The sequence below is a fragment of the Ochotona princeps genome, chromosome 4 (assembly GCF_030435755.1).
Source record: "Ochotona princeps isolate mOchPri1 chromosome 4, mOchPri1.hap1, whole genome shotgun sequence".
Taxonomy (NCBI): domain Eukaryota; kingdom Metazoa; phylum Chordata; class Mammalia; order Lagomorpha; family Ochotonidae; genus Ochotona; species Ochotona princeps.
In genome coordinates this window covers 40,852,472-40,876,614 of record NC_080835.1, presented here as the reverse complement: position 1 = coordinate 40,876,614, position 24,143 = coordinate 40,852,472, and the positions used below count along the sequence as shown (strand labels likewise).

The 24,143-nt window shown below is 35.9% G+C and overlaps 1 protein-coding gene across 12 annotated transcripts in view; it reads right to left on the bottom strand.

Annotated features, from left to right (window-relative positions):
- Positions 1-24,143, bottom strand: part of SOX6 (SRY-box transcription factor 6) — a 595,708-nt gene that overhangs the window by 372,401 nt on the left and 199,164 nt on the right. The window contains exons 1-2 of one of the 12 annotated variants that reach the window (XM_058663305.1): positions 19,996-20,141; positions 18,079-18,241 (exon numbers count right to left, since the gene is read on the bottom strand). The exons of 9 other annotated variants lie outside the window; for them this stretch is intronic. In XM_058663305.1, coding sequence (XP_058519288.1) covers positions 18,079-18,149 — 71 coding nt within the window. In that variant the 5' untranslated portion in view covers positions 18,150-18,241; positions 19,996-20,141. Of the gene's footprint in view, positions 1-2,188; positions 2,253-18,078; positions 18,242-19,995; positions 20,150-24,143 lie in introns of those variants that run through there. 2 more of the 12 variants (XM_058663315.1, XM_058663313.1) reach the window with 2 other exon arrangements.

Genomic DNA, 24,143 nt, shown 5'->3' with positions numbered 1-24,143 from the left:
TATTACAGCTCCCATGCAGAATGTATACATAAAAAGCTGATTTACTCCCCCAAAAAGGGCCAGAACCATAGTGAACAAAAGATGTCTCTGACCACCACATTAGATGGTTTTCTTTTCAAATGCATTTATTACTGATAAACATCAGCACATCACTAAAAATAATTATAGTTAGGAGACAATCTCACCACCATTCTCCAGCCATCGATGACTTTCCAAAAAATCACAGAATATCACAGCAAATTATTGTACTGTTTTGTCATAAAAATATATATTGCATCAAGAAAATTCTCAATTTTACTACTTGAAACGACAGACAGTTCTATTTACAGGGAAGTGTTACAGTAACCAAAGCAGCATAAGTAAGACAAGACCCAATTGGTTTTAATATGTATCCAGCATCTAAACAGAACACAGTATAAGCATAGCAACATAAAGTGCACATCGATTTGTGGTACGGCCTTGATTTATGTCTTAATTTTGCATTTAAAAATAAAGCCTAAAGAAAAAATTCATGGAAAATGTACAGTATGGTGTTCATGCTATGTATGGGTTTGCCTGAATGACCACAGCAATAAGTTTGCAATAAGTTTTCTCAAGAAGCACATTCTAGCGTTACTATCAAGTTGATACTTTCAAACTCTAACATGAGCTCATTGTTTAATTCCATTATTCCATTAACTTTTCGAAGTACATCAAATTTGGAGAAATGAACTGGTAGACAGATCATAAAGAAGAAAGGAAACTAACAAGATACTCAAAATGATATCCCTTTCAAGTGGTCAACAGTTTGCCACCGTTTTGAAAGAAAAAAATATCAGTTTCACGTAAAGGAGAAAGAAAGGTCTCTTCTCTCTGGCCTGAATTCTATATCTATAAAATGAAACATGCTTCCAAAACTTAAATTCCAGACTTGGACAATCCAGATAGAAGAAATCTCAACAATTGGCTAGTAAACCAGAAGAGTCATTTTCCCTTTGTCAACTCCTCCTTTCACTTAACCCAAATATTTACAATGTGCTCTGTATCACATACTATACTGATTGCCAAATACACAAAGGCCTATAAATATAATGGTGACATCTAATACAAATGTTCCTTGATTTACAATGAGGTTACATCCCAACAGACCCATGATAAATTGAAAGTATTTTAAGTCAAAGATGTATTTAACACACCCAACCTACCAAATATCATAACTTTGGGAACACAGTATACTGTGGAGTACTTACCTTCATGATTGTGTATCTCACTGGGAACTGTCCCTCACTACTATTACCCAGTGTCATGAGACAGCATTACACCACATATTGCTAGCCTGGGGAAAGTTCAAATTCAAAGCACAGTTTCCACTAAACGGGTATTATTTTCTCACTATTGTAGAGTTGAAAAATAAAAAAAAAATTACCACAATTTGTTGGATTTTAAAGTTTACAATCTAGAACAAAGAACAGATGGTAAATAGATCACTGCCAAATTTCAGAAGCAAGTAACCTTATGACAAAGAAATGTATCATTGAATCCCGAAAGAAAGTGTAAATAATTGCAGTAGGATTCAAGACATTACAGAAGTCCCATTTAATAGGACCTAAAGATTGAGTGGAAGTTCGATTGATGGACAAAGGGGTAAGGATTATACAGAGCATGCAAAAGCAGAGAGATCTATATTCCAAGAAGAGAATCTTCAAAATGACTGGAATATGAAAAAGCATAATGGCAAAATAGTAATGAACAATATTATAGGACAGGTTGACAACATATTGGAAAGGATCTCTTATGCAGTTCAAAATAGCTTAGATTTTGATCCTCCAGGAAACAGCAAATTATTGAAGCAAAATAACAAAGGGAGCAGTTGTTTGGATTTTCCTTAATGAAAGTCAAATCTCTAATGGCCCTCAGTAGAATGGGTTGTGTGCCTTCTCCATATCTTGTCCTGGGTGCTCTGCTGACCAGTTACTCTCTACATCCACAATATTTCAAGTCTGTTTTCAGTTCTTGCAATCACCACTGATAAATGTTGTTGAAAGAAGTCAATTGAAAAGAACAGTGAGACAGAGAAGGAAAGATTATGAATAAACATAAAGGAACTAGCTGGAGAGAAGGAGAGATGCAAAACTAATAAAATAACAACATAATGCCTAATGGTACTGGGTGCAAACCACATGTCAAGCTCTCTTACAGGCCACATTACCTCATTAAGTCTCAAGCAACTCCACAAGGAACCTATTAATTCCACCTCCACTTTTCTAAGGAGCTTAGATGTTGTTAAGTTACTTGCCTATGATTATAAAGCTAAGTAAAAAGGAGAGAAGAGATTCAAATCAGTCCTAACTTTGAATTTCATGCATTTAAACATTATATTAATATCACTTACTGACTTTTAACTATGTGTCAAAAAACTATTCTAGATGCTTTACATGGATTAATTGTAAGATTCACAAACACTTCTAAGAAGTAAATATTGATACCTCCATTTAACAAAAGAGAAAATTGAGGTTTGAGAGATTAAGTAATATATCTAAAGTCACATTGTTATTAAGAAGCAGCACCACAGTTTCAATCTCAACCTGTTTGACTATACTGCTCCCAATTTCAAGGTTCAGCTATTATCATGCCTCTTCTAGCTGCCTTTCAGGAAAATATCAGTCCATGATTGCATACCTGTTGTAATTACTTGCATAAATATCCTCTTATCATCATCAAGACAGATTTGTATTTGTTTTCTCTTATCTATTTATGTTCTATGTCCCCAATCACTCAACCCAGGGACCCAGGTTCCTCAGTCATTCGTTAATAATCAAATGCATCTCATGTTATTCTCAACAAAGCCTCTAGAAGGGGACATGAATTGTGTCATAATAATTTTATCCTTCAGATAACCAGCATAATCCTAAGAATACAATAGGAATTAATTAAGTTTTGTGCTGAGTGACTCTAATATACTCTGATAGCAGGAAATATTCAATAATAGTAATGACAATGGCTAACTACAAATAGCAATACAGGAGGTCAGCATTGTGGCTCAGGAAGTTAAGCTGCAGTCTGCAAAACCACCAATTCACAAGAATCTGAGTTCAAGTCCCAGATTCTTTAAATCTTGATCTAGCTGTCTGCTGATACACCTGGGAAGGTAGTGGAAATGGCCCAAGTACTAGAATTTTATCACTCCTGCATGACACCAGATAGAGTTCCAGGCATTTTGCTTCTGCCTGGCCGAGCCTTGGCCCTGGCCATTGCAGTCATGTGAGCAGTGAACTACAGGATGCAAACTATCTCTCTCTCTCTCTTGCCTTCTCCTTTCTTTTTCTCTCTTTCCCCTGTTCCTTTTATCCCTCTCTTTCCCCCACCTTCCCTTATTCTGCCTTTCAAACAAATAATATTTTAAAGTTGTAATATAGATGCATAGATGGATAAACTGAATTCTACAGAAATCAATTGTATATATTGTTCCTACTTTACAGCGGAAATTGAGGATAATAAAAGTTAAGTGATTTGGGCCCAGCGGCGTGGCCTAGCGGCTAAAGTCCTCACCTTGAATGCGCCAGGATCCCATATGGGCGCCAGTCCTAATTCCGGTAGTTCCACTTCCCATCCAGCTCCCTGCTTGTGGCCTGGGAAAGCAGCACCGGCTGTTGCACTCACTTGGGGAGTGAATCATCGGACAGAAGATCTTCCTCTCTGTCTCTCCTCCTTTCTGTACATCTGACTTTGTAATAAAAAATCAATAAATCTTGAAGAAAAATTTTTTTAAAAGTTAAGTGACTTGCCTAAAGTTGGAAGGTGAATAAGTGGCAGACTTGACATCCAAAGCATACAGTCACCTCCAGAGTAAACATTCCCTTAACTATTTTTACAATACTATTTTCACTCATACCTTAAAAAATTTTAACCTACACATTACTTCCACCATAAACATTATTTAAAAGAGATATTGGAAATGAGAGTCTGAACGCATAGAAAAGAAACAGATTGTAAAAAAAGAAAAAAGAAAAAAGAAACTTCTCGTAACATAAGAAAGAAATTGGGAAGTATACATTGTGCCAAGTGTGCATTTTGCTAAAGTTTCTATGATTTAGAAAGCATCCATGCCAACTTCCTCTCATTAATACACCAAATTATACAGCGTATCTCAGAGTGTGCAACCATTGTTAGCACAGACCCTGAAACCCTACACCAGAATCATGTAATACTGAACCAGTGAAATGTAACCACTTTTGGAGTGACATACAACAGCTGCTTTAGGGTGTCAGTGAAAAGGGCCAGTGAAGACACAAAACAAAACTTTGAAAACAAAACATTGTTAACCAGATCTTTTAAACTTGCTTAGGTTGTATCAAAAAATCAGGTAGAAATTACTTTTCCACTTTTTAAGGAAATACTTCTTAAGATTATACTTATTTTATATCTAAAAGGCAGGGAAATAAAGAAAACAAAGAAAAAAAGAAAGAAGAAAAAGAAGAGAGAATTATCCACTAGTACATTCCCCAAATAGAGACAACAGCAAGGGCCAGGCTGAAGCAAGAGGCCAGGAATTCAGTCTGAATCTTCCACATGTACTCGAACCATCATCACCTGCTGCCTCCTAGGGTAAGCATTACCAGGAAGCTTGAATCAGAAGCACAGCTACGACTCTATGACTCAAACCCAGGTACTCTAATATGGAATGCAAGCATTCCAAGTTGTGTCACAACCACTACACCAAATATCCATCACAAAGAACTTCTAAACAAGTTAGTAATGATGGAAGACAGAGGTACGTGATTATAAATTCTTGTATACAGTTCACAATTTGTTATTTTCAACATGCTATCCCATACATTGCTTTAATACACACAATAACTTAGTGAGCTCAACAGTATCATCAACTCTACAAAATTAGCCTCTATAAATCAGAATCTGAACAGATAGTGCCTTCATCATTATTTAGGAAGAAAATAATGAGCCCAGTACTAAAATTCAGGTCCTCTAAAATATAGTTCCTTCCCTTACATCATGTGGCTATGGACCCTCCAAAGAAAAGAGAAATAAACCCTTTAAAGAGAATGGAAAAAACAGCTCACAAAGATTGCAACAGAGACAATGACTGGAGCATGAGAATGGTAGGTCTCACCTCCACATCCTGCCATGAAAAGAAAAATAACAAGCAATGAGAAATATAATCAAAAACAAGACCAAACAAAAAGCCCTATTGTTTGCTTTCCATACCCATGTCCCCTAATGCATCCATTCCCTTCCAGGGTCTCACAGAACAATCATTATAACTTACCATGGTGCTGTCACAGACATGAAAAATGGGCCCCATGACTATTCAGAGAAAATGCCAAAGAAAAAAAACTGAAGAAATCTAGAACGCTGAAAACAAAGCAACTTTCCAGATAGTACAGCACGACAATTCTCTAAATACGGCATGATTATATAGAATTACGTGGTGTACTACATGCATGATGGGCGGAAAATAGGAAAAAGAAATTTACAACCTTCTGCAGTAGACTTACTGCAGGATTCCATGCCACAGAGAAAAGGAAGTTGCCTGTTTCCAAGCCCCACAATTTTCTGGGGAGCAGAAACCAACAGGCACATCAATGTATCTTTCTATGTATGGATCTTTCTCAATATTCCTATGCAATTAATGACAAGCCCAACACCTCATGGTACAAATGGTCAGTGCAACAATATCAGGTATTACCTTGTACATCTCTATTCACAGAGTTGTCCTTAAGCCTTGGCAACCTATTAGCCAAACATGAAAAAACGTAATTCCAGAGACGGAAAACTGCTGAGCTCACTGTCCTTGCATTTATATATTCAGTGAATATGTATAAATAAGTGCAAATATGCCACCTTTCAATGTTTCTAAGGGTTAGCCATAATAAACTTGCATTTTAAGTTCAAACCAGATCACCTCCATGGTTTCTTCCCACTCATGAGATTCTATTGTTCCTCTCTTAAAGAAAATGCTGAAATTGGAAGTGTCCTGAGGCCTTTAGGATACCTTTAAAAAGCAAATAACTTTTAATTCTAGCTTCTAACACTAAGTGTTAGGGTACCTTTAAAAAGCAAATAACTTAATTCTAGCATCTAACACTAAGTGTTAGTGTTCAGTAAAGGATAACACTAACTATTCAGTTAAGGATCTTAAGTAAAGGGTGATCATCACTGAATTACAGACATATAGACTCATGTTGTTAAACAAATCACCTATGACTAAATACCAGGAATCCTCAAATGCACATTATTTTTAAATCCCATTTTCTATGAACTTTTTGAAATTTCTTTTAGTTGGTAAATGTTAGAGCTAAAGCTTGAACCCTGACCTGGTGTTGTTGGAGGAACATCTAATAATTTGGATGAAACAGATTAAAACTTTATATTTCAGGAATATCAAATTACTCAGTCTTTATTTTATTTTGCACATATAGCATAGTTTCCTCACCCAAACCTCACTATTTCTGTTGAGTTACAGAATATTCCACACCAGTTTAAGACCTTGACCTAACAGAGCCCAGCAGAAATTTGCAAAGTATAACAATAGCAACCCTTCCCTAACAGTCTTCCCCCTGAAAAAAACATCAGGACGGTCAGGAAAAACCCCTTTCAACAGGTTTTTTTCAGAAAATAATTATGCAACCCAAAGACTTGTATTTTCAGAGAAACGCCATACCAACTAGTGTAAGTTACCCAAAGACTTTGAATACCAGGAAGTACTCTACCTACTAGCTTAGCTGAAGGGAAGTTTGCCAGATCAGCTTCTCCTTGTGCCTAGGAACACGATACTCAGGATGAGGCTATTCTAGTTCTGCTACAAATGTCATGTAGTACAATTTCTCACTATCATTATGCAGAAAAACTATGTATTTCACACACCAGAAAGCCATCTTTGAAAGCCAGTGAGAAAAAGACAGAAGCAATGTGACAGAGCAGAAATATCAAAGCTTTGCAGTCAAATATCCTAGTTGTGACTATAACCTGTATAACCTTAGAAAGTCATTCAAATTCTTTAAACCTTAGTCTCCTCCCCTATAAAATGACCACAATATACTCCTGTGGAACTGCTACAAAAAATAAGTGACATTACAAATGCATTTCTTGTGGTTTAAAATGGTAGTTGTCATCATTATAAATAAATTTCTAAACAGATGAGAACTTTAGGGTTTACTCAAGTATCCCCATGATATAATCAGCTAAAATATCCATCATATAAACTATCACTACCAACAAAAATAACATTCCTGTTCAACACAGTAAAACAAAAAAAACTGAATTATACTTAGCCAGCATATTAGCAATGGAGCCAACGCTGAGCAGCCAGTTCTATCAATGGGTATTTCCTAAGTCACTGAGACAAACTGTTGTGCTTATGTCAAATTCAGAGCACTGAAGTGTTTTTTGTGACTGGATTGTTGGATTGTTGCCCGTATTTGTCTTCTATGAAAACACCAAATGCATAGAAATCTCAGTCACTAGATTAGATGCTCTTGACAATATATTATGCTGTTTGGTGTCATGTTGACATCCTATTGATGATGTTCATGATTTCTTATGCCATTATTTTGTTCCTTGTTTTTGATAAAAAGAAAAGTAAAAAGCTCTTACAGTAATGAATTCAGATTCTTTTCAGATACAGTTCTGCTTCACCTCCATGATATCAGGAAAAGGATATATTTCTGGCTGTAGACATATGTGGCACAGACATGAGACCACAGCTTTAAGCCTAACAGGAGAACATAACAATCTACTCACTGTTTACACTTTAGCCCAAAGGGCAGCTGGAAATCACAACCAACCATATGCAGTACCGAACAAGTGGTCATGACTTTATTAATAAAGTCAAGCCCTAACGAATAAAATTCTGAGAATGGTATGGTAAGGAGCAGGAGTCTCTTTCCCTAGGCCCCTCTAAGTACTAGGCATAGGGCCCAGGCTATTGTTGAAAATGTCCTTTGGGATTAGACTATTTTCTTTGCCAGGGTTTCATTTGCCATCTTTACTATTCCCTGGTTCTCCAATACAGTGTTTAATCAGCTGCTAGGGACTGGCTCAAAAGGGCTCACTATTCCTACATCCTGACATCGTGGAAAAGGAGAAAATTATAAAATTATCTATATACCATTGAATCAAATAACAATTTGATTACTACAAAGAAAGTATTCCAACATAAGAGCAAATAATCTCTCACTTAATCCTTCCACATCTAAGACAGGTATAGGCTGTATTATCCCCAAATTCATAGATGAGAAACTAATACTGAAAAAGATTAAGGACAAATTGAATGACAAAGATTTGGACCAAGATGTAAATGTCCCATTTCCATCATTCAGTGGCTAACACATAAAACAAATGACCTGATAAATTCCAGGCCTATCATTTTTTTTTTCTGCAAATTTACTAGAAAAAAATGCATTAGGCAAAAGGAATGAGTAGCCCTGAATAATTTCATATACATATATAAATATATCAGCTAACAGTTTGCAAATTCTCACTCTGGTCTTTTTTTCTTTTCCATACCTATTAGAAAGTATCATGTCACACATTTCTAACAAGTGTGGCAGCATACTATCATCAAGATACTGACAAATCTTAATCAAACTAAACAGGGCGTAATGGGTCAGCAGCAATTAAACAGTCGTTGTATAAAGATGACCACTTGTATACATGTTGCAGATATCAGATGCTTGCCAGAATAATTAGTGCATCCAAAGTGAGTTTATTCAAGTGTCACAGACAGAAAAGGGAAACCAGAACTTGTAATCCAGCTCCTCAGATGAAGTCTAAGGCATAGTTTGGATTTGCTGAAACACATTTTGCCTCTATTGGTGTTAGGATTTTGGTTTTCTTTCTTCTGAAACAAAAATAAAGTTCATTATGTGAAGCACATTGTCTTTCTTTAGCTGACAATTTGAGACTAAGTATATCTCAAGTTTTCTTTTAGGCCTGAGAACTATATTCAGGAAAACAAGAGAAAAGGAAATAACAATGCTTCAAATGTATTATCTGTTACACAGTGTTAGATTCATGATAGACTGTAAGAGATATTATGCTTTCTACTGAGATTCTTAATGCTCTAATGATGGTCCAACCAATTCACAAAGTTGTGACGCAAAAGGCAACCACAGTTTCTTCCTTGTGTGTTAAATGAAAGAATCTACTCTCAAATCACAGATAGTAATGTGTACACCATATAAAGTAAAAGGAAGAATCAGAATATTCAGGTGAACTGAGATATAGCCCATAGAATTCTCCAAACAATTACTAGTCATCTTGAAATAAACCTCTCAAACTCACCCCAACTCAGAAACACCAGAAAATGAAATGAGCAACTAATTGTAGAAGCTAACAGCCACAGAAGTATGAATAGAAAAGTCATAATGGACAAAATTTTATTTTATTTTTTTAAGATTTTATTTTTATTGCAAAGTCAGATATACAGAGAGGAGGAGAGAGACAGTCAGATCTTCCATCCAAAGATTCACTCCCCAAGAGACCACAACGGCCGATGCTGTGCCAATCTCAAGCCAGAAGCCAGGAAATTCTTCCATGTCTCCCACACGGGTGCAAGGTCCCAAGGCTTTGGGCCATCCTCCACTGCTTTCCCAGGCCACAGGCAGGGAGCTGGATGGGAAGGGGAGCTACCAGGAATAGAACTGGCGTCCATATGGGATCCTGGCACATTCAAGGCGAGGACTTTATCCACTAGGCCATTGTGCCGGGCCCATGGACAAAATTTTAATTTAGCAACTTGATGTATATATAAACATAAGCATGCATTATAAAAGTAAATTTCCAGTCCCAGCGCTGTGACTCAATTGGCTAATCCTCCCCACTTTCATGCACCTGGATTCCATATGGGCACCGCTTTGTGTCCTGGCTGTTCCGCTTCCCATCCAGCTCCCTGCTTGTGGCCTGGGAAAGCAGTCGAGGACGGCCCAAAGTCTTGGGATCCTGCACCCGTGTGGGAGCCTGAAGAAGGCTCCTGGCTCATGGCTTCAGATTGGCTGAGTTATGGTTGTTGCGGCCACTTTGGGATTAAATCAATGAATGTTAGATCTTTCTCTCTATCTCTCCTTCTTTCCGAAAAATCTGCCCTTACAATACAAATGAATAAACTTTTTCAAAAAATAAATTTCCTATAATGTTTTAAATCTAACATAATGTTCTCTTAATTACCTATTGGCTAAACAACAACAAATCACTTATGACTGTCATAGTAGTTTAGCAAGCTAATTCTCTGCCTGTAGCATCAGCATCCCATTTGGATACAGGTTTATGTGTTGGCTAACCCATCTCTGATCCAACTCCCTGCTTATAATCTTAGAAGGCAGCAAAGAATAGCTCAAGTCCTTGAGTCCCTGCACCAGGGTGGGAGTCCCAGAAGCAGCTCCTGGTTCCAGGCTTCATATTAGCTCAATTGAGGCCTCTGGGAGCACTTGGGGAGCAAACCAGCAGATGGAAGATTCTCTCTCTCTCCCTCTCTCTCTGCTTCTCTTTCTCTTAATCTCTCAAATAAAAATAAATAAATATTTTAAAAAGAACTACTCAGTTAACTAGAACTTCTTTTTGTGCTTTGCAACAAAAATATGGCAAAACCACCATTACTCACTAGACAATACTATAAACTATGAGTTTTTAGTCTTTTTTTCCTCAATATCAAGATTTTTTAGGGCCTAGTGGTTAAATCCTCACCTAGCACATACCGGGATCACAGTCTGTGTCCAGGATGCTTCACTTCCCTTCCAGCTTTCTGTCTGTGGCCTGGGAAAGCAGTAGATGGCCCAGGGCCTTGGGACCCTGCACATGCATGGGACACCTGAAGGATGCTCGTGGCACCTGGCTTCAGGTCCCTGGCTTTGGATAAGCTCAGCTTCAACCATGGCGAACACTTAGGGAACGAGCCAGCAAATGGAAGATCTTTCTTTCTGTCTCTTCTCTCTGTAAATCTGCCTTTCCAATAAAAATAAATAAATATTTTAAAAATTTCTTAAATATTTCAAATTAAGAAGTAAAGTGATGTCTTTCTAAATGGTACTGGACAATTAGCTATCCAGCAAAAAAAAAAAAAAAAAAAAAAAAAAAAAAAAAAAGATGAAGAAACTGAGCCTTTACATTAGATAATATACAAATTAGCTCACACTGGATTAATGCCTAGGTTTAGGAGATAAAACAATAAGAATTTTATAAGAAAACATAGGGCTATCATCAGGATTTTGGATCTGTAATGATTTCTTGGCTATGATACAAAAGAACAGCAAAAAAAAAGGGAACTGGGCTTCATCGAAATAAAAACTGTGTGTTATATTATTAAAAGAGTGAAAAGGCAGTCCATAAAATGGGAGAAAAAAATACAAATCACATATCTGATAACACATTAATGTAGACAATGTGGGTATTTCAAAAAGTTAATGGAAAAATTGAACCAAACGATAACATATACTTGGTACAAAAATTTTTTAAAACATGCATAGTTTTTTATATATAATACAAATTGTTCATGAAATTTCAGAAGCCCTTTTGAAATATAAACTATAAATCAACATCAAAACAACCCAACTTAACAATGGTCCCTAAACTTGAACAGATATTTTCCCAAAGAGTGTATAAAAATGACAGAAGTCAGATGAAAAGCTATTCAGCATCATTATCCATTAGGCAAATGTAAATTTTAAAAAATGGATGCTATTTCACATTCATTCAGATGACTATTAGTGAAAAAAAGAAAGAGAGAGCATTTTCCCTTTTTGTGGCTAATTCCTTTACCTTATTCAAGTCTTTGTTCAAGTGTCATGTTCTCAACAAGTCCTACTCTGATCATCCTATTTAAAATTGTTTCCTTGCACCATCAATCCCTCTTACTCTACTGTGTATTTTTCCTTTTACAATTGTGCTTACATGTTTCTACCACACTATATAATTTAGTTATCATGCTTATTGTTGCCTGTCTCCTCACTCTATAATATGAGCTCCATGGACAGTGGAAGTATTTTTTTTAATCACCAATATATTTGAAGTGCAAGAACAGCACTACTTGGACTGTGATAGATGCCCATTAAGCATTATCTCTGTGGAAGAAACAACAAATTTCTTGACTGAAGACAGAGGAGAGCTTTAAAGTTTTGTAAATCAAAGTATTCCTAAAATCAGTGTGTTCTTATCTTCAACATTAAATATTATCTTCCATTTGTCATCAACAAATAACACAATTATAATGGCTTAAAGTGTAAAGCATTCTACTTTATTAAACATTCCAATGGAAATGTACTCATGTATTTAAATTCACTTTACATGTGCCAGTCAGTTAGTCACTGTCTCTTACACATCACCTATCAATTCTCTGCTCTGTGATGCTGGGGCACTATATTTCTGAGGCTTTATTGCCAGCTGGCTTTCTATTAGGTTCTGCCAATGAGAGGAACTAGTGGGATTAGAATGTGGGAAAATAGAGAAGACCTAATTGTTTTAACTGCTGTCATTCTTCCTTCTTCAGCAAAAGACACTTACGGCTAAGCCATTTTCTCATGCTCACCAGCACTGGCTTCTTTCAGCACTCCCAATACCAGCTGCCTAAGGCCCTCAAAGGCATCAGGACAGCTGGCCACAATCCTCTCACTGATTACAGCATAAGCCAGGCCATGCCCCTATCAATTGTGTGCACACTAGTGACACAACTCAAACTTCTCCTACAAGTCCATGCCCCAATCATGGCCATAAGATCTTCTAAGTCCCTGGGTACTGTCCAACCAACCCTATGGCTGGTAGACAACCTATCCCTACACTTCCTGATACCTGGGTTACCTCCTCTTCCACTTTTACTTTCTATTGGCTTCCAAATCCTTGCAACAAATTCTCACAATTAAATCCTACATAGTTCAACTACTTATTGTACCTTTGTTCTGACTAGATACATCTGTATTAGGTGTACTATATCATTTTAGTCAAATCAAAATGTGAAAAAACAAAATATAGTTTTATCACTTAATTTAATTCAAATTTTTTACATTATCTTAACCAAAGAATAATAGGTTTTTAAAATAGAACAAATAGTTCATCGAGCTACATAAGTACCATATTCTTACTGTCTCATAAATTTTTGTTGCCAACCCTCTCCTTGGCCTACTTCACATCTCTATTTTGATGTCCAAGATGAATGTCCAAAAGTAACTTGTCCAAATAAGTTCCTAATATTTCTTCTAAAACCTGTTCCTTCCAAAGCATTTCTGTCTTTCTTAATGGCAATTCCATCATCGGCTTTTCAGATCAGAATCCTGGAGTTATCCTTGACTTTTCACCTTACATCCTTCTAAATTCAATCAGAAAGCCCTGCTAGTTCTTCACTCAACACATACTAACAATGTAACCAGTTCTCACCACCTCCACTGCTACTCCAAGCACCAGGATTTCTTACACACATTACTGTAATGGTCACCATGCTTTCAACTATGCATCATAAATTAGTGATACATTTATACTATGAGTCAGGTAATATCATCCTTTGCTCAAATCCTCCAATGGTCCATATCTCACCCATATTAGAAGTTGAAATCTTCACAATGATGTGTAAGTTCCTACTTGACCCTGTTCATGTTACTTTCTGACTCTATGTCCTATTCTCTTCCCTTCATTAACTTGTCTGCAGCCAGTCTGGTCTCATTTCACTCCTTGAACACAACAGACACATTTCTCTTTTTGTAAAAAAAAATATTTTTTATTTGAAAAACAGAGTTACAGACAAAAGAAAAGTCAGAGAGAGAGAAAGAGAATCACCTGTTTGTTCACTCCCGCAAAAGGCCACGATGGCCAGAGCCGAACCAATCTGAAGCCAGGAGACATGAGCTTCCTCCAAGTCTCAAGTGAGTGAAGGGGCCCAAGTACTGGAAGCAGGCTCCACTGCTTTCCCAGTCTACAAGCAGAGTGCTGGATCAGAAGTGGACCAGCTGGGACACAAACTGGTGCTGGTGCTTGCAAGCAGAGCAATAGCTTGCTGTGCCACCATGAACACATTTCTAACTGCACTACTGCTGTTTTTACCTGAGATACTCTGCCCTTATATTATATCTGCATGGTTCCCATTCTGTTACTTCAAGACTGATAATGTGAACACTGCAACACAGCAAGTAATAGGTCAAATACAGGGCTTCAGGCACTTAATGTAGCAAACCCAGACCAACATCCTAATCATTTGACTGGGTCTGGCCTGGCCCTGGCTAATGGAGGAATTTGGGAAACAAACTAGTAGACTTGAGTGGGTATATGTCTGTCTGGTGTCCCTCTTTTAAATCAAATGAATAAAATATTATCTAAAGAGAAAACTGACGTGATAAGCAAAGGGAATACAAACCACTAATAAAGACCTAAGTTGACAGCTGAACTGGAAAAGATTACCAAGAACAATCCTAGTTATGTGAGGACAACAACTGATTCCAGAAGTTTTCATTAAACCACGGATCACAAGACTGAAACTCTGAGCTTTCACAAAAAGGAAATGACAACAAATATATAAATAAGATGATAACAAAGAATAAAAGACTAAAATGACTATTAAACATCTTTAAAGTGTTGATACATAGATGGGGATAGCACTGTGGTGTGGCAGGGAAAATCAATGCATGAGACAACAGGATTCCATGGTCTGTGGCTCATGTTCTAGCTGCTCCACTTGGAACCCAGCTCCTTGCTGCCTGGGAAAAGCAGGAAAGCATTTATTGCACACCTGCCACTGACAATGGGAGACATGGATAAAGTTCCTGGCTCATGGCTTCACCTGACCCAGCCCTGATGGTTGCAGTTATGTAGGAAGTGAACCAGCAGTTGCAAAATCTATTCTATCTATCTATCTATCTATCTATCTATCTATCTATCTATCTATGTATGTCATCAACTAAACAACAAAAAAGAATAAGTGAAACTGAAAACCCTTAGGATAAAAACTTAAGTTTCTTGTATTTAAATATGTTTTCCCTTACTATGAAGCCCTGCCCAACACAGGAAAGACATTTTCCCGTCGAGTGATAACATCTCATGCTAGTGTAAACTATGTTCAGAACTTTCCATGCTAGTGTATATAACTAACGACATTTGTATAAAGCACAAAGTCGTTTCATAATATATAATATATCCATCAAGAACAGAGCACAATGACAGTATGTACTATGTTGGTTTCAGTACTATGTTGCTAAATGTATACACATCTATAAGCATCAATGCCCTATATAATATAGATAGACAAAATTTCATCATAAAACTATAATACTAGCAACAGGCCTTTAGCCAAGTGATTATAATGCCCATATCCTATATCATAGTATCTGGGTTTGGTTTCTAGCTCCTGGCTTTGATCCTAATCAGCCTCAACTACTTCAGCCATTTGGAGAGTGAATTAGCAGCTGGAAAACCTCTCTCCCCCAACCCCACTTGTCTCTCTCTCTACTTCTCCCTCCCACCTCTTTCCAACCCCCTTCCTCCACCACTCTCAAATCTTAAAAAAAAAAAAAAAACCTAGTAACTAGACAAACTATTTGAACTTTATCCCTTAACTTATCATTCCAAGGCAAAATGTAGGGTTCTTAATTTCTACAAAATGCAAAGACAAAAATTCTAGACACACACACCTAAACTGGAGATAAGTTGTTGGTCATTATAAGTAAAAGTTTTTAAATTTCTGTCCCATTGTTTTAAATCCCCCTTTTTAACTCAATGTCCCATTCATACTTTGCCCCTTGGATCTAATTTCCCTCTTTGGGTTATTCTTTCACTACCAAATAAACTCTGACACACTATTACATGCCTCTTGTCATCTGCTGCATCTCCCTCCACTGATTTGTAATCAGTGAATCTTACAGGTAGATGATGTGACAACTTCTCAGAGAATTACTTCAATATATCATTCAGGTGTTATCCATTTTTATTTTTAAAATATGTGGTTTTATAACTTTAAATCTGTAATCTTTAAGAATGAAAACATTACAAATATATTGCATTAGACACATCTATGTGTCCCTCTGTGCACATATCCTGTGTACTATTAGATCATAGCCATGCTAAAAGAAAAAATAGAAAAAATAAAGCTTACTTATCTTGATTAATAAAACCATTAAACTCTTGGCATATTCTATAAATACTCAAAACCATACATATTTGACCCAATTTTACCTTAAACTACTACAGTTTCTATGCCACCATTACCTCATAACATCACAATATATAACAACTGAAGAAGCCAAATCTGTCTCTGAGATTTCTGTGTGTTTCTTCATTCCTGAGAATTGCTGGACCATGTATGCACACATGTGAGAACCGCCCCTTATAAAACACTGGAAACAATATTAAATCCTACCAAAAATTCATAAAATAACAATTGCATATCACATTAATTCTCAAAATTAACCTTAACAGCAAGACAAGCAGCATTTAAAATACCACATAACAAATACATTTTAAAAAGTGGGTAATATATCATTTCATATTAGTATCTGTGACATTGTGGCCTATTCTGAATCTAAAATGACTTTTTTCCCCAGCCTCTGCATAAATGTGTACTCTAATATCATTCAAATATTTAAATAATTTTTTTCAATTAAAATTTTTTTATTTGAATGACAGAGTCAGAGAAAGGAAAGACGAAGAGAAAGGAACCTCCATCTGGAGGTTCACTCCCCAATGGCTGACAAAGCTAAAAGCAATGAGCTTCTCTCAGGTCTCCTACATGGGTTCAGAGGCCCAAGGATTTGGCCTATCCTCAGCCAGTTTCGCAGTTTCCTCGGCCAGTTTTAGCTGGGAACTGGATCAGAAGTGGAACAGCTATGACATAAACCATGCAGGCACTATGAGTGAAGACTTCATCTACCATGCCACAGCACAAGCTCCAAATAATTAGAATTGTAAAAACAAATGGTGAGAAGTAAGAGCTTCCATTGGTAGTTAAGCCTTGTTAGGATGCCCTTGTTCCACGTCAGAGTACCTGAATCAGTTTTCCAGCTCTGACTCCGAATTGCAGCCTTCTTCCAATGCAGACCCTGTGAGGCAGCAATAATGACTCCAGCAGTGGAGTACATGACACCCACATGGGAGACCTGGGTAGACTTCCTAGCTCCTGGTCTTAGGTTCATTGACCACTGTAAGCATTTCTGTAGTGAAACAGCCAATGGGAGTGCTTTCCTTCTAGCTCTTTATTTCTCCTACTTCTTAAAAAAATTTAAGAATTAAAACAAAGTGATCAGATGTTTTGTAATGCAAAAGACAAATTTCTAAAATATATTAGCTTAAGGTCAATAAGAAAATAAACTAGTATTATTATTTTTTTAAAATCTAGGAGCGCGTGGGATTAGCAATAAGAATGGAAATAGGAACAGAGGCCAAAATCATACTAGCTGTCAAGAGAAAATCATGCCAGAATTAGAAAACTGTAAATAATCTCCAAGACATAATTCACATATATGTGACAGACAGCTATTTATACATATATGCAAAACACTTCACCGTTTCTTCTACATTCTTGTCTTTTAAATGACTCAAACTTGTTTTCAAAAGATGGGGGGAGGGAAAGATGGGAACAGGGAAATTACGAAGAGAAAATATGTGGTGATTGAATTTTGAAATTACAGCATCCCTGCTAATAGTAAGAGTTTCACATGATCTCTATGGAATTAACATGAAGATAATGAGGACAGTATTCCTCATGATGATCATCACTGAAATCCATGACTGCCTTCCGTATACCTAGCATAAAAAAACTTCAGCCTCCATCAGGCAACTATAGAAAATGGGGAAAGTATATTCACTGAACATTTAATATTTCAAACATTTAATTTGGACTACACTTAATTAAGCCAGAAAAAAAAAGAAAAGGAGAAGGAAAGAAGGGGAGGAGCAGGAGGAGAGACAAAGAGGAAATAAGAAAGAGAACAAGAAAGGCTGCAGAAAAAGAGAAGACAGTATTCAAGATTTAAGGATGCTATCCAGAAAACTAAATTATCATAGATCACTCTAAAAAGCAATTCTTTGAACAAACAGTTAATTTGTTAGTTAAGGGTTATTAAAGATGTATCAGGGGTAGGTGTTTGATGTAGTGGTTAAGAGACATGTATCCCATACCAGAATGACTGGAATAGACTCTCAGCTCCATTCTGGTTCCAGTTTCCATTGATGTGCACCATCAGAGGCATTACTCATGGCACAGGTACTTAGGTCCTTGTCACCCATTTAGGAGAGCCAGATGAAGTTCCTGGCTGCTGACATGGGTCTGGCTCAGTCCAAGCTGGTGGAATACTTAGGGAGTGAATGAATGGATGAAAGAACCCTAGCTCGCTCACTCTCTTGCTCTCTTGTTCTTTCACTCTGCCTTTCAAATAAATAAAACCTTTTCCAAAGACAGGAAAAACTATAATATTTATAAGTATATTCTTCCAAACAAAACTATTTAAAATGCCAAAAACTCCTTACACATACTATAACAAAACAAGTCTTCAGAATAATTAGGCAGGCATTTTTATGTGAGTTTATCCATTCCTACATATAGACTTAGTAAATAAGAGAATTACAATACAGAAACAAATATGCTCACACTTGTCATCAATACAGCAAGACAAAAAAATGAGCAGAAATCAATTATTTGACAGTATATCACTGCTAAAAGCCTAGGCCATGATTCCTAAATTATGGCCTTGATCAAATTAAATAATTTCACCAAGTTTTAGATTCTTTGCCTTTAAACTTACTGTAAAGGCTAGATTCTTTAGCTTTAAAATTATAGAAAAATTTAAACAAATGTCAAGAACTTTCATATAACTAATCAAAATGAACCTTGGAATACCTCCAAAATTACTATTTACAATTAACCACAGATTAAGTTGGTAACAACATAAGACCAAAAGCAAAAACTTTAAAAGAAAATGAAGAAAGAGAAAAGAGCAGATATTCTTCATAATAAAAAATATCTTCTACAGGTATTCAAGACTCAGAAAAACTTAGTAGCTTTCTCCTATTCAAGAAGAAAAGTGGACCAAATTACTACATTGTTTTGGCTGCCAGCCCTCAGCCTTGATAATCGTTCAGTAGCACTTCTCCACATGGGGAAGCTGATATAGCATTAACAAATTCTTTATCAATATCAACATTTTCTACCACTAAGAAAATTTAAAGTGTTTTAATCTATAAATGTCCAAGCCTGTCATGTCAAAACTTAATCCTAATTGGAAACTTTGCTTAAAACAATATTCAATTGCTTCGCGGTCTTATGACTAAGATCAAGATACAAGTGTCTCAAAAGTTTCTCTACTTCTTTAATTTTTTTAAGTTACATAGATTTCTAAAATGTTTGTTCTTATCTAAACATGTATTATATTTATACATATTCTTCATGGCAATATACATAACATAGTCAATTTTGCCTTGCCCCACTGAGAAAAAATATACTTGAAACATATTATTCTCAATACAAAATTCCAGTCCCCCATACTAACCTGACATAGGCTTAAAATTTCACCTTATCTCCTTACTCGTTCTAATAACCTAAGCTCACACACACACACACACACACACACACACACACATTGGCAGAGATGAAAGGAGAACCCACAGACACACACACATTATCTCAAACATTTTTTTAAAAAATTAATATTTAAAAGTCACCCAAAGGTGACACTAAGTTGTAAGGTGTTTCCAGAAAAGCCTAAGGTAATGAAAAACACACATTCTAATCAAAGTCTGGCAATTTTTTTTCTCTGAGTAAACATTATTGACACAAAATAATACCTCACCATTTTAACAATCCAATATTAACATTTATAAATATAAGTTCAAAAATATTTGCCTATCAAAATCATTTTGCTTATTACAGAGTCCCTGGGTAGTCAAGCATTACTTCTGTCCCAATCATCATCAAAAGACACACACAAAAAAGAAATTCAGAGAACACCTTTGTCAAAAACACTGTCACTAAAGCTCGTAAATCATGGAATATCTAACACCTATACACAGAAATAATAGCCAAACTGTTTAATCAAATACCTCACAACAGGAATTCACTTCTTCCTTTTGTCCTTTGATGACCACAGTATCTTCATTCCTCTATTGCTGTCATTATTTCTAATTGAAATCATCCTCTACCTCCACCCTTCCACGAAGGAATACATAGCTTTTATCTTTGTCTTGCACATGCACACTACAGTGGAGGGAAAAAGGAGTAAATTGCTACTTGCCACTTTTTTCCCCAATAACAAGATGGCAAATAAATAAGGGGTGGTTCCTTTTACAGGATAGTAATGCACATTCAACACAAAAGTCAGCTGTTGAAGAGGCCTTCATTGCCAGGCTATTTGCCTGTTGTGGTATCACATTTTCAAAAGGCAGAAAAAAACTCACAAAGTGGGTGAAATTATCTAAAGGTGTAGCAAGAGTAAATGGGATGCCTCACATGAAGCTTGTGTTCGTTCTGAATAAAGTTTGCACCTTTAGGTGCTTTCTGTGCTTTGGTACAAAAAAATAGAAAAAAAAGTACCCCGGGGTACAACGTAAGGAAGGAGAAAAGAAAGGGATGGAAGACATTCTCAGGCAATCTGTGAAATATATTTTAAAAAAGGGCAGGTTATCCAGCAAATATTTCTGCTTTTTGAAAACCGTTAGATTTTTAGCAGGATGAGTTTTAAAGCAATGATTTAAAATAAATATTGAAATGTTGTTAACCATCACTTAATCTCTTAACCACCATGAAAGGCCCAATTGAGGACCACCATTCTGCCAAATAACTTCCTTTCTTTCAATTACGATTAGTAATATATATTGAGGTTAAAATCTGTTTCCCTGAGAAATGTAGCTATTGACATCAACATCAATCCAATGGCATTTTGACTAATTATGTTAACTTCTGCACAAGTTCATAAACCTTTCACATAGGAAATTCATTCTTCGATTCCCTAATAAGCCTGAGAATTGTGGGAGGGAAGCTGATTCTGTGATTAAAAGGTAAATAAATGTATGTTATCACAAAAATTTTTTTAAAAAGGAAGTAGGGGGAAGTAGGATGGCAAATATCATTAGGCATTTTCAATGGTATACATGAAATCTATAAAAATTTTGTCCTCTTTATTTTAAAAAATGAGGTTATTTAACAATAATTCCCCCTTTGAAAAAATTTTAAAATTCCTTCCTATAGCATTTATTTCTTAGATTCTTCAATATGTACATAGTTACAATTTTATTTACAAAATACAAAATAAAGTTTAGAAGACAATTAGAAATTATGCAAAATCCAAAATGAATATCCCAAGGTAATACATTAAAGCTTATTTTCTTAAAGAAAAACAATATCTGAGCTTAAAATCCACTGACTCTACTTAAACACAACCATAGCACTTTTAATTATTTGAGGGGGACTGCACAAAAGAGTTCAAATCCTGCACCCACAAATTACCAGTAATCTTGGGTTGTTACTCAACTTCTCTATTTTTATGTTTACAACAATTTGCCTTGGCAGAATATTGCAGAAATAAACCCAACAGACACATATAAATATACAGAGCCCAGCACATACTAAATGCTCAGTAATGATTTTTGTTGCCTTAAAAATAAAATCCTACTAACAATTTAAGAATTGAAAATTAAGTAGCATAACTTATGTGAAAACACCTATATTAATGCTATGCAAAAAAAGGGGGGAGCTTGTTAAAATGTTATCCCTCTTATCTTACTCAACAGGCCATAACCAAATGTAAGTAGCAGCTTATGGGAATAAGGGAGGAGTAGTGATCTTGCTAAAGTCAAAAATACTAATATGTAGAGTCTGGAAACAAAGATAAATATAAGCAGCCCAAAATGCAGACATAAGAGCTCAAAAACAGCAGTTGGCAGTCATTGCATACAGATAGAGGCAGCATTACCAGACACCCAGCTTCAGAGACCTTGGTAATAGTTGTTCATAGTGAACAACTAGTGTCTGGAACTATCAAGACAAGGTCTTAAGAAATTAAAAACTCAGGAGATGAATGTATATATGGCATAGCTTCAACCATATATGCATTACACCAAAATATTAATAAGGCATAGCTGATAATGGAAATACAGGTGATTTAATTCTCTTTGTTTACAGTTAAGAAAATACAAAGTTTACCTCATTTTATGTTGAACAACCATTTTCAGATAGCCTTTGAATCTAACAACAAAGTCATTACAAAAGTTAAACTGCTTGAACAAATTAATTGTTGCACAATAAATTCACTTGGAAAAGAAAAAAAATGCTGAAAGTAGACTTACTCTAGAGGTACTATTTTGAATACCAGCAATATCAAAACAAAGTCTATAATAGGAACTACAAATGCTTTCGTCTATCTTTCCTTGCAACAATTTGACACATCCTCAATTTTAGAGTAAAATGTGTTTAAACAATTCAAAGAGCCAAGTAAACCAATAAAATGGAGAATGTTCAACAAACACAGTCATAACAAAATGCACCTTTTTAGCTTCTAAAATGGTAATTAAAATACTGCAGGCAAACACAGCTATTACTGTGTAACCACTGGCACTGCTTTCAGGACGGATGGGAAGAGGAAGGGTGAAAAGAAGAATGGTGAGGCGAGAGAAAGGCTGAGGAGGGGAGAGCAAAGGAGGGGAGAAGGAAAGAACCAAGAAAGAGGGCTAAGGAGGGAGGGAGGAAGAGTGATAGAATAGAAAGCCAACTAACATAACATAAATGAACCTATGGCAAAATGTCTTTCTGATCAGAATGCATGTCTCTCCCTTTGGAACCCTCCCACTAAATATCAAGTACAGTTACCAGAGAGCATGACAGAGAGCTAAGCAGCAGACCCTAGAGGACTTGTTCACTTAGAAAATTTGCATCTTGTTACAAATATAAATCAGTTTCCTATTTATTCATTAAATAGAGCTCTAACTGTAAAAGTAAAAATCAGAAACAGAAAGGGCACCAAGTATAGGGATACTGCGAACTCCCAATTCCTTTAAATATTGATATTATTATCAGTAACGATAGTATTACAGTACTACACAGATTAGAAATAGACTAAATGAAAAATGGTCACACCCTTAACATGATAGAATCAGGAGTAGCACTTAGATTATGTGCATCCTTGCTTTCAAAAAATTTCCAATTCCTCCTTTCCATAATTCCACTTAGAACTTGATCTGTCCCAATGTATGCCATTTTAGCTAATTCAGCTCTATTTCATTCCTTTTCTCGGACTCCAACAGTCAAAGACTAAAAAAATGATCCTATTTTTTAAACTAGTGGGTCTAAATCATGCCTGTAAATTGTTTTTGAAGAGCATTTTATTCTCAGGAAACAAACAAAAGTGCTCTGTAAGTATGCTTAAGTATTATTCTAAAGTCTTACTTCCACCACTTAAAAAAAAAAATTTTAAACAAAAGTTTTACTTCCACCACTTAAAATAAAAACTTCAGTAAACACAAAGTTAAAAATAATAATTAAAATAAATCCTTTATTATGATGCTTGGGATCAAATTTTAATTAATTCTAAATTGGATACAACCAAGTCTCAAAAATGCAAACTCCTGTGATCACAAGGGATATTTTTTCATGATGCTTAACAGAAAGAAAGACATGATAAATTAGTCCCTGTTTTGATTCATTTTCCTTTTTGAAGAAATTAATGCTGTACAAATCCCAGGCAACTTCTGTTTCATTTGTGACTTAATTGAGTCGAAAGGAGAAAAATACGTAAAAAAGAAAAAACATTTAAGTAAATTTTTGCATTTTCTTCTCTCCTACTTTCTCTCCTAGTAGCTAGTCATCAAACTAAGAGGATAGTTTGATGTTTATTGCTGGTGAATTGCTTTGGGCCACTTCAGTATGCTCAGGAAGCTACGGTATCTGGAGTTCTCTGGAGTCAATCCCTTGAATATGGCTCTCAAGCCCCCTGGCCAGATTGTAAAGCTGTCTTTGACCTATTTTAAAACTCACACTGAAGACTCTATTTTTTGGTATACTGAGTGGAGATTTTCTTGTCCTCATGCACATAGCTTTGCATTTAGCTTGGGAAATAGGTAATCATGAGACTAGCAGAAGTCCATTCATTTTTTTGCAATATAGGAAACACAGGAAGAGTTTTATTTTCCTGTTTCTCACTGAAAGACATCAGACTGAAAAAAAAAAAAACCTTTATCCTTCTTTTTTCCTGAGTTGT